Source organism: Apaloderma vittatum, unplaced genomic scaffold, assembly GCF_000703405.1.
Source record: "Apaloderma vittatum isolate BGI_N311 unplaced genomic scaffold, ASM70340v1 scaffold45200, whole genome shotgun sequence".
Taxonomy (NCBI): Eukaryota; Metazoa; Chordata; class Aves; order Trogoniformes; family Trogonidae; genus Apaloderma; species Apaloderma vittatum.
Window position 1 is genome coordinate 1 of NW_009697111.1, and position 11,763 is coordinate 11,763.

Sequence of the window (11,763 nt, forward strand, 5' to 3'; positions counted from 1 at the left end):
CGGGGGGGACACCAGCCCGGGGGGGGCAGCAGGTTCGCCGACGGGTGTCCCCTCGCGCCCCGGGCAGTTATTACGGGAAAAGGTGGAAGCGTCTCTGGCTTCACGGGGGCATTTCCCAAACCTCCCCCCCGCCGCCTCCAGCTCCCTCCTTCCGCCGGTTCTGGCACGGAAATTGGGAAATGGAAACGCGGCGCTCGTGCGCGTCGTTCTCCGCCCGAGCGAGTTTCCCGATGCCCGCAGCTCCGTGGGTCGGGCTGGTTCTGTTCCCCCCGCAAATAAACCTACTCTGAGGGTGTTGAGTGTGCGCTGAATGATTTCAGGACTCATTTGTTAGGACATAGATGTCATCTTTCAGTTCGTCTTATTTAATGTGATTAATTAGCTTCACAGCACACTTCTGAAATGTAACTCTCAAGCGCTTTGTCAAATCCCTGCCTTGATCAGTGAGCTTGCCTTTTTTTAATATAATCTCTTAATTTAGTGATACTTTCAGTTAAGTTCTTGCCTCTTGACCCAATCTGCAAAATAGGAAACTGGTGCATGTGGGGAGGCCTTGCTTACTGCCAGTTAACCAAAGCCCCTTCTAATGAAACAGTTTTTATTATTTCTATTAAAGTAATCTTGTTTGTTTGTTTTTTTTTTTGAACAGTGGTAATGTGCCGAGGGAAGGCAGTGCAGGATTTTAAAGGTCCAGATTGTCGCTTTGTAAATTTTAAGAAGGGAGAAGCCGTGTATGTATATTACAAACTAATAGGAAAATCAACCGAGCTTTGGGCTGGAAGTGTAAGTATGATAAAGCATTTCTTCTGTTTAGTCTTCTTCACTTGGAAATCTTTTGGTTTTGTTTTTTCTCCTTCCTTTTGCCTTGTGGGAGAGGAGTTAGGGGTTTGAACATAGCTAAGTAACATAATGAATGCCATTTTGTCCTGAGACCAGTGTGAAATGGGATGTGGTTTGATCAAACCTAAGGCATTAAGTGCTGTGAAAAATGGGGAATGCTAATGCGAACTAAAAACGGTTAGAAAACTGCTGTTGTGTCAAAAACCTCCCCTTGTAGCACTGCAAATAGTACCTAACAATTCTGCCTGGAAGCTGAGCCTCCCTTCCCATCTAGGAATGCTTAAGTCTGCACTTGATTTACCCTGACTTGGTTTCATCCTGTGTTCTGTGTAATCCTGCTAAAAATCATTCTGTGAATGTGCTGCAATCCTAATATTTCTTCCTAATATTCAGCTGCTGTCTTTCCTTTTTTTATCTAAGCTGCATGTAGAATCAAGGAAAGTAGTAAAAATAAAAAGCACTAAGGTCTGTGTCTCTTTCAGCTTCAGTAACACATGGTAGCAGCTTGCAGAGTAGTGGCCTTGTCTTTCTTTGGGCAATCAAGAGGGGGTTAATGGGAAAGGAGGATCCCTGTAGTTGCAGTTATTTCATACAAAACTCTTCTTAGTTTTCATGATAACCACCTTATTTGCCTGCCAGAAGGAGAACTGAGATACCCTGGAGGAAAAGCAATTTTTGTAGGCTTCTCTTAAAAATGTTGACAGTCTGGAGGTTGCTTAGACCTCGTACCTATTACTCCCTCCTCGTGTGCTTCCGTTACATACCTTTTTGTGTCCAAATCATTTACTTCAACTTTTATTCTTAACTCTGTTTTTCTACAAGGGAAAACTGTTTTCTGCTGCCTGTGACAGTGGCCTAGGCTGCTCGAAACCACACCTGGGTGCCGACTGTGGTTCTAGTGCTTTAGTGAAAAGCAGGATGGATCACTTTCTCTAACCAGTTCAGGCTGGGTGTGGACAGCCAAGCTCTCAGCAGGAGCTGAATCCAATTAGAATGATACAGAAAGGAGCAGAAAACTGCAGCACAGGATTAAAGAAGAGTTTATAATTGTATCATGCTGGTAATTCCCTTCTGACATGTACTGTACCATAAATAATCTGGTTAATTAGCGGGTACAGGTTTCCAGGGCTGCCAGTTCTTGAGACCCGGAATAACAGCGTGGGGCCAATTTTGCGTCTTCTAACAAGGTGTAACGCAGGCTGCAAGAACAGACAGGGGGTTTAAGGTAATTGTTGAGTTAATATTCAGTTTAACTATTCACTGATAGCAACAGTTAGGTGTGTCTCCAAGTTAAAAGGATGTTTGCTTTGAGTTTAGCAAGTAAAAGCAGAAGTTAGCAGCTCTAAAAGAAATGCAAAGCTCCATTTTATTTGTTCTAATTTTTTTAATTGTGTTGCACTGTCTTCTATATTCCTCTTAGGACAGTGATGATGGACTAATTCCTTTCAGTTGGTGGCTATAATATTTATTTATTTTATTCCCCGGTTGGACTGACTGCTTTTGCATTAGTCATAATATGGCAACAACCAGTGTGCAAACGCTGTGGCGGGGCCAGAGGCACCTGCCCTTGCATTTTGAGGAGGACACTGGCACATCCAACCCCATGTCCCTGACTTGCAGATAGCGCTGGGGTCTGTCTGGCACAGCCCGCCTTCCCACGCCAGATTCAGCTGGGCAACTTGATTTATGCAGACCAGCCGTGCCTGCTGTGTGCAGTCTTGGAGTTAGGGGGAGGCTCTTGCTTGCTAATTAAAAACAGGTTACCTAGGGAGGTCTGTGATCAAAGAAATTACCAAAGAAATTCCAACTGAAGGCATGTTACCTTCTGGCACAGCCCCTTTGGGATCTCTTTGCATGACCTTGTGTGCTTGTGTGTATGCCTTGATCCCACGCATCTACTCTACTGCCTTTTTCTGTTCCCCGAAGGTTTTTTTAGGGAAATTATTTGTTAGGGCATAATTGAAACTCTGAAATCAAGGGATAACTGGTATTCTGGGCTTCAGATGGGGGCAGAGGCTAGGGGAATGTGTGTGTGAAAAGCTTCAGCTACTGCAACCTGGGGCTTATTTCAAACAAGTTGTAAATATGGGCTCTAATCCTCAAATCGATTTTGAGGAGCCAGCAGAAGTACAACAGTATTTCTGACCTGAAGGAAGATGATCTGATAAAAACGGAGCCTTTCAACAAGGCTGAAAAATCTATGACAGTTGGGTCTGGGCTTTATTTGTCTTTGCTTTTCTAATTCACTCCACCCTTTTCAAGCCATTGTTGTGTTGTTTTGTTTATTTTTTCCCCTGTGTCAGCAAACATTCTGTATTTTAACAAAACAGATCCTTTATTTTATGACTGCAGTCTTGTAAACTTTATTGCTTGTAGAACTCTCATTGAGCTACAATATGTGTCATGCAGCTTTTAGCAGAGATGCCTAACCCTCATTAATAAAGCAAGGCCAAATGCTTGGACCATGTTCTATGACTAGTATTTAATAGTGATTTTATTTATTTTATGTTAGTGATTTTATTTCATTAATAAGTTGGTTTGAGGAAAATACTTGATTTTTTTTTTTCCCCAAAGCCAAAAGGTGAACCATAGAGCTTGCATTCTCATTTTCCAGTGCACTGTGTCCTGTAGTCTCCTATTCAGCATCCAGCTCGCATTGTTTATACCATCAAGTTGTTATGTAGACTTTCCTCCTATGCATTTCTCCTGCACTCTGCCTTCATCTTTAGCAGGGTCCAGAACTCCAAAACTACTTCAGATAATTCCAAGTAAAACCTTCTGCTTTGTAATAAAACATTTCAGCAAAGACAATTTAAATTGTTGCTGCAGAAGATTGTTATTTTATCTTAGGGCAAAGGGCTGAACTTTTCCTTTGATTCAAGGTTCGGAAAACTATTTCTGGCCTCACAAGAAATGGACATGGCTGCAGATGGTGGCTTTTTTGAGTGGTTAGTTTGGTTGGTTGTTTGTTTGGTTGTTTTTTTTTTCCCAGATACATAGAGTAATAAAAAGTTAAGACGGGAAAAGAGTATGTCTGAAGGACCCAGGGGATCGGGGAATTTTTTTCCTTTTGTTTCTGTGGTTCTTTTAACAATGCCAGCGTTCAGCAAGGGCAGACCAAACCAACTCCCTTTGACCAGTGTTCTGTGGGTTTAGGTACCTGTGATGTCCGTGCTTTAGGGACGTGGGCTTTAAGATTAAAAAGATTTGAACATCTTCCCCAGCTATCCGTTTTGTGTCGCTGCGGTGGGTGATGTGAGGGTCTGGCTTCTCGGTCAGTGATGGTTGGTGAATCTGCTGCAGCTGGCTGTCACAAGTGGGCGCTGATGGGGACAGATGCTCTACACACAGCTCCCCGTTTCGTCCACCCATGGCATTTTCGCTGGGAAGGGAGTGGAAATGAAGGATGCGCTTTTTTCCTCCCTAATTTACTTGCCATTCCTGATGCCTTTTTTCTGTCATGTCTGTAGAGAATGAAGAATGTTTCCTTTATTTGCACAATGAGGCATTTTTTTTCCCTTACAAGAGAGGACTTGTAGGAAGAGGAGCAGATAAAATTTTGGGCATGCAGAGCCCATATGGCTCCTGAACCACATAATTGGGCAAACTGGGTCACTGCAGAGGACTTGTGTGGTCAGCAGCTTGGGTTACACTAAATGAGTTTCAAATTGTGATGCCTAATTACAATGGTGGTCACAAAGATTAGTCTGTAAGGAGGCTACTTTGAAGCTTTGGCTTTTGTTTTCAGAAAGATAATTTAAAATGGGGCTAGAAATTTGTAGAGAGGAACAAGCCAGTTTAGAATAAAACTGTAGTATATTGCACAATGATAAGCTTTAATCTGACTTGTCTGGCTTAATTTCCCATTCTCAGTAATTCCCAATAATAAAACTGCATACTTTATGTCTTTTCTGTAAAAGAGTACCTCTGTGTGGGAGGTAATAAATTTATTTATTTTTTTTACATATGTAACTGACTTTAGATATATCAGCTGTTGGAAGCTAAGAGTTGAACGAGAAATAGATAAAAATGAAGCCCTATAATGTATCAGTGCTTATTTCACTTGCATACCAAAAAAACAAACTAAAAAGTATTAGTACATGCTATTTTACTGGATACATCTTTCCTCTTTTTTTAATGTCATTGTAAATCCAGAAGACTTAGGCCCAGGTTAACCCTTTTTAGTGATGTCAGTGTAACTACATATACACACACACATATATGTATATACACCTAGTTGTTTTGACATAACTGATTTTCTTTTGAAATTGATTTTTAACTGAGTCCTCTTCCCAAACAAGCTTTTCAAGAAAATTGGCAATTGTCATCTTCATCAAATAACAAAACATTGAGGAAATGACTAATGCGTCTTCCCCTCTCTGAATATTTTGGTTGTCTAGGAACTCTGTGCCGTTCTAGGTGTGTCCACGAGGCTCTAATTGCACAGATTATCTAATCTGCATAGTGATAGCATGCTATTAATATTGGCTTCTTGACAGCTGTTGTCAGAACTCTCAAGTGAGAGCATTACTGTGTAGATCTTATCTGGTGAGTGATAAGAGAGATTCTTGTCTTCCACTGTTTGCCTTGGCTTAACATGCTGACTTGCTTGAAAAATAGCCATCTGCAACTGATTTTTGCCTGTATTAGTCACTGAAGAGCAACAGTGGATTTGCAGAGGGGGCACGTTTTCCACGCAGATTTTAAAATAGATTATTATCTCCGGTACAATTTTGCGTTTTCCTAAAATCTGCTTTAGGATTTTTTTTTTTTCCATTAAGCTATAAAGTGAGAATATTTTGGGCTATAATATTGCGTTTGGATGTAAATCTTATTAGTCAAAGATCCTCTTCTGCTTACTACTTGAGAAAATACTTGAGGCATAGATGGTGCTAGTGAGAGCGTGCAACAGCAGTTAAAGCACGTGAGTCAGAATGCCTGGGCTTCACTCCCAACTCCTAATAATGTTATAAGTCAGGCTTTAAAACATGAACAGTAAAACTTACCAACATCACAGGGGTGTTGTGAAATGTAAGTATAAAATCTCAGTGAAAACTCTTGCATAAACTAGGTATTGATGATCTTTTTCTTTTATTCACTTGTGCTAAAACTTCATTTAGAAATACTTGAAAGAGTTTGATGTGTTTGTTACTAGTGTTTGTAATTAGGATTTTGATACACTCAGATGATTTCAGGAGCATCTTTATGGCATTTTGTTTGCTTGTGCTTTTGTTTTCTGACAGGTTGGAAGCGATTTTGGATATTTTCCAAAGGATTTACTTGAAATAAATCATAATTATTCCAATGAGGAGCTAGAATTACCAACAGATGTAAGTCTTTCCTTGTTAATTTTTAATTAGGCTTCTTACTGTTTCTTATCTTGGTATTCAATAAAATCCTTGCGGAGGATGAGAATATCAGTGATCCTCAGTTACCTTTTGTTAGTAAGCAGCTATGTAAGTGCAAATATGCGCGTAAGTATCGGGGGGTGGAATGTTTGTGCAGCCGTGTATGTGGATGGGTTTGTAAGCATCAGCCCAAAATGTGGGCACTGATCTTTCTTTCTTTTTCTTGAGTATTCTGATATCCTTTTAACGAAATCTGTTTGGATTGAGCTCTAGAAGTTTTGCTAGCTGGCTCACACATAAGCTGTTTGTTACGTATGCAGAATTGGTTTTTTTTCCCAAACCTTTGAATTCTAAAGTGGTATCAGAAACAAACAAAACCTGATATGTTTAGCCTTTTGATTTTAAAATTGGTCCTTTGAATATAAATGGCTTTCATGAACAAATAGCTAGTAACTCTGGAATTGTTTGAGTAAGGCTTTTTCGTGGATGCAGCTTCAGACCCTTATGAAATCGTGTTCAGTGGCTTGCACTGCTGCTTGATTTATTTTTCAGAGATTGTGTGACAGGCATCTCCTGCTTGGAAGACTTTGGTCATTTGAGGAGAAACCAGCTAAAAGAGATTTGATGAACAAGCTTAGAAACGTTTGTTTTCTTCTCCTCGCCAGCATTCAGCAACAGATGATATACGTGATGAGTAAAGTGTAATATTGTCAACTCCACTGCTGACTTTCCAGTTCCTTACTAGGAGATCTCTGATTGGTCTAATCCCTAAGCTTTTTATTCAGGTTTTTAGAAGTCTTTTGGCAAAATTTCCAGTGATTTCAAAGAGAGTTTTGGCTAAGGACTCAAGGGTTTAATTCCGCACAATTAATATTAATTTACTTTGCTGCTGCATTTCTAACCAACCAAATGGATTTGGTCTTATTACTGAAAAAAATATTTGTGACTAAATATTGTTTTTTGTTTCAGGAAGTGGACTTTGTTTGCTTCGATGGTGGAAGGGATGATTTTGATAATTATAATGTGGATGAGCTTTTGAAGTCGTTGAAAGAGACGATAGGAAATGAAGGGGATATTGCATCAAGTGACCCAAGGACAAAACCAGCTGAAGGAATTGAAAAGGATGAGGAGATTGAACAGATTGATACAGTGAAGTCCCTTGATGCTTTGGATGCAGACAATCTTGAGCTCAGCACAGAAGACAAGGAAGCCCTCACCATGCCAGAGGAAGCAGACACTTCCCTTACAGAAGGAACTGAAAATACTGGGGAAGACTCCAGTGTCATTAGTCACAAAGAAAACTCTCAGGGAGATCAAATTGCACATGAGCACTTAACAGGAATGCTACATGGGAAGCTAAAAGGGCTAGAAAGTGAAAATACCAAAAACACTAGTATTCCTCAGGGTGAAACCAGTCAACTTGACAAAGAGAATGAAGAAGTCAATGCCTATACACTTTTAAACAGAGAGCTCTCTGTGAACTTGAAAACAAAATTTGGCTCAACTGCTGATGCTGTTGTATCAGATGATGAAGTGACTCGCCTTGTTACATCACTGGAAGATGATTTTAGTGAAGATTTGAGCATTAATGCTCATGATGCAGAGGAGCCAGACTTTGCAGGTCAATCTGAAGAAATCCCTTTGCTGTCTTTTGCAGCAGAGGATGAAATTACATTCCCAGCAGATTTAGATGATGATGAAAATGATGACATTGAGTCACAAAACCAGAAACCTGATGAAAATGCCAAGGGTGCTACAGAGCTAAATAACCAAAGAGACAATGAAGAACCTGAATCAGATGCATTAATTCTTAAAGATGCCCTCAGTAGGAGCAAGAAATCAGGTGACAGTATAAGCGTGGACAGATCTGAATCTAAACAAACAAAAGAGAAACAGGATGAGGCAATGTTAATCAGTAAAAGAGAAGCCCCAGCAACAACTCAACCTGAGGATCTCTCCAAAGAATTGCTTAGAAAGGAACCTGTAGATACAGGCGATCTGGGTTCACAAGACAAAGCAAACAAAACTGAACAGTTTGAAGAGCAGCTGACGGTTGATGAAACTGAGTCACATACTGAAGAGCTGAAGAGTACAGCTGTGCCTGATTCTCATGTTTTGCCTAGTCCAGGAGATGATCTGAATTCTGAATCACTTGTTAAAAGCAAGCAAGATGCTCTAAAACCATCTGTTGGTGATATCAACAAAAGTCCTGAAAGAGTGCTGCTTGATCCAATAGAGAAAGATGAAAAAATCTTTGAGGATGACACCTTGGAAGTGGTCTTGGAAAGTGATTTAAAGCACAAAAAGTTATGGGAGAAAACAAAGGAGAAAGGAAGAGCTGAGATCAAGCCTTCTCCTGATGTTCCAGTCAAACAGGTGGAAGAGGTAAAAATGACTCCGAGTGACTTAGGAGATAGTGACCTCTTGAAAGAGAAACTGGAGTATGGCATGCCTGCTGCGGAGAAAGAACTTCTAAGATGGGAAGATTTGAAACAAACAGGGGAGACGGATCATGAAAACCAGAAACCCACCCCCTCTCTTAACAAGGACCTTGAAATAAAAAGGAGGAACATGAAAGAAACCCCTGCAGGGGAGAGAGACCTAAGCCATAGAGGAGCTGTTGAGCAACCTAGGTCATGGGAAAATGAGACTGAGTATTCAGATGTGAAAGAAGAGCTTTCAAGAAATCTTGGCAATATGACAGTATTTGAAGAAAGCATTGAGAAAAGTTCCCCTGAAGAAAAATCAAAAAGCACTATGCAGAATGCTAATAGAGAGAATCTCACTCAGCAAGGAACTGCTCGTACTGAGGACATGGAGTCAGACAGAAATCTTGGCACAAATTTAGCTGAAGAAAGAATGGTAAGACCAGAATTGCAATCTGAAGAGCTGGATGCTGAGGATGACCCTGTCTTGAAACAAGTAGAGGAAGAGCTGCTGGAAGATGAGAATGCTGCAAGTGCAAAGCTGTCACAAGCAAAGGCTGCAAATATACAGGGTGATACACTAAATCTTAAAAGTGCAAACGCTGAATCAGAAGTACCAAGTGAAGCTGTTTCAGGAATCACAAATCCTACTTACGAATCAGGAAAGCAAACAAACTCATTTTCTAACGAGGCAAAAAAAATGCTCGGCATGCAAGATGCGAGTGAGACTGGGAGGAAAGAGGCTGATGTACCTGTAAGCAAAGATGCTAAATTGGATGCGGTGGAAAGTGTCATGGAAGATGAGGAGTCTTCCGAAGCTGAGGACCCATCAGCTGTGGAAGAACATAATTTCCAGTCTCCTGACATGGAAGACAACAATGGCTTTCACCAAAGGAAAGATCATTTCCCAGAGGGCATTTCACAGAGACACTCAAAAGAGGTGCAAAATTTAGAGCACACGAGAAATGACCACCAGCAATCTGCACATTTCCCCAGTCCTGCTGACAGTTCAGCAGCTGCAGATGACACTGTGCCAGACTTCAGTGAGTCTGTGAAGCGACTCACAATAACGAGAGATTTTCTTGATGAAAAACGTGTGATACGTCTACAAAAGTACCTTGGGCTTCAACATGTGGTTAGGATAGAAGCCATGTTTCATGACATGAAGACGGAGATGGAGCTTGCTCGGAAGGCAAGCCACAATAATGATGATACAGAAAAAGCTTTGGACCAGATACTTGAGTTCTCGGAATCGAGCATTATGGATGTTGTGGGAAGAGTTCTGGATTCCAGAGTGGCAGAAAATAAAGAGGAGGTGGTGAAAGAGATGGATTTGTATGATGAGGAGAGTGCACTGATGGATGATATTCAAGAATTAATATATTCTTTAAGGAGTAAATATTCATCTGCTAGTGAGAGTGTCCCACTTGCATCTATTCCAGAACAGGAAGATGATCAACTGCACCTTCAAGGTAGGATGTTAAACCAGTTAATAAATAGATGAGCCAGAAGCAAAACCTCTCCCGGGCAACACTATGTAACCCAGAGAAGCTTTGAGAAGAGATTGAGGCAGCAAAATTGAAAGAGGCCCTGTGGAATGTGCTGGGATTTTATTTTGAATGTATATTTTTGGCATTGTGATGGATGGTCCAGGGACAAATCCTGAGAGGAAACCTTGAGCACAGCATGTCTGTGCTTTCGGGCCAGGTTCTGTGTAAGATAAGTGGGATCCATGGATGGCCATGGCTGCAAGGAGCCATTCGGGTCACGCCTATACCTCATCCTCTCAAGGAACAGGGATTCACTTTACCAGTGTGCTGAATTTTCTGAAAGGTTTAGAGCAGTCTTTCTCTGAACTAGCTAGGACCTATTTATGAGTGGTCCAGTGATTAATGCAAATGTCAGGCACCAAATCCATGCACCTAAAATCTCACGTGTCCCTGTCATCATGTTTTTTCCCATATTCATAAAAGTGCCTCGGTAGAAGTACAGAAGAAACAGATCTTTTGGGGAGGAAAGAAGCAGCCGTAGAGTCTGCTGCAAACTTGTTGGTTTTGTTTAATGTATAAGGTGGTAAGGTAGGCTCTTTGCAAGGCTTCTTTTACAGTAGTGCTTGTTATGTATGTGATTTCTGATAAAGTCATGAACAATGAAAATATTTCACCTTGCACTATTTCATTGCAAGGTCAGTGGTTGATACCTTGCGTACATAAACATTTTATTAGATGTTACTTAAAGTTGATTGAGAATATATATATGAAGCAATACACAAGCTGAAGTGTTTTAAAAGTGTCAAGAAAGCTTTGTCAGATGCAGTGTTTCACTGGAGACAGCTGCAGATAAGAAATACACATAAGCTCAGAGCTTAATACATGTCTCCCTGTCAGTCACAGATGGTGCAAAAGAGGCTGAACATGACAGACTTTCCATTGGAAACCCAGATGCCATTGATAACAGCAATGAAGAATTTCAGCAGCTTGAAGATAAGAGGCCAGAACAGCATATAGAGAAGATGGAGAGGGATATTAAGGTTCCACCTGAGCATGAAGAGACCAACTTCTCAGATCATAGAGAAGCTGAAGAAGGATATGATACTGAAAGGGCATCACTGCTGGAAGACACTTTGTTTGGGTCAGTTGATTCAGGACAGAGCGCCAGGGAAGATACTGCTGCAGGTAACCTTTTGGAATTGGGTTATTTTTTTCTTTTGAATGTGTTTTAGGCAAATGCCAATTTTTTTCACTCTTATTTTCCTTGTTGCTGTAGTCAACAATGTTGCTGTAGTAATGGCTTTCACTAACCCATGACAGTCCCTCTAGTGGCAGTCCTGCTACCACTCATCTCAATAGAAAGGTTTTTCTACTACCTTTTTGCACTACAGAAATTGGAAGAGCTCTCCTGTCAGTAATGTAGTCGGAGCTCTGTGCTCAGGCTGGTGAATTGTGTCTCAGGCTGGTACCGGCTAAAGAGCAGACATCACTGGAGGCATACCATCAGCCCAGGTTTCTTCCTCCTTGCAGCAAGGCTTGACAGTCCAACCATTAGGCTATGTAGAATCACATGCTTTCGTGCTCTTTAACCTGTGACTCTGGGCTATATCACTTTTCGGGAGTGTAGCTTCCCTTAAGCAGTTCAATAATTACTAGCTA

General features: G+C 41.0%; 1 protein-coding gene across 1 annotated transcript; it reads left to right on the plus strand.

Annotated features, from left to right (window-relative positions):
* Nucleotides 1-654: 654 nt before the first annotated feature.
* LOC104269568 (melanoma inhibitory activity protein 3-like) lies at nt 655-11,289 on the plus strand (the record flags this gene model as incomplete). The annotated part of the gene is made up of 4 exons (XM_009877079.1): nt 655-783; nt 6,084-6,170; nt 7,158-10,086; nt 11,008-11,289. Coding segments are annotated over exons 1-4 (3,427 nt in total), but the record flags the coding sequence as incomplete, so codon positions are not given.
* Between the last annotated feature and the right edge of the window lie 474 nt (nt 11,290-11,763).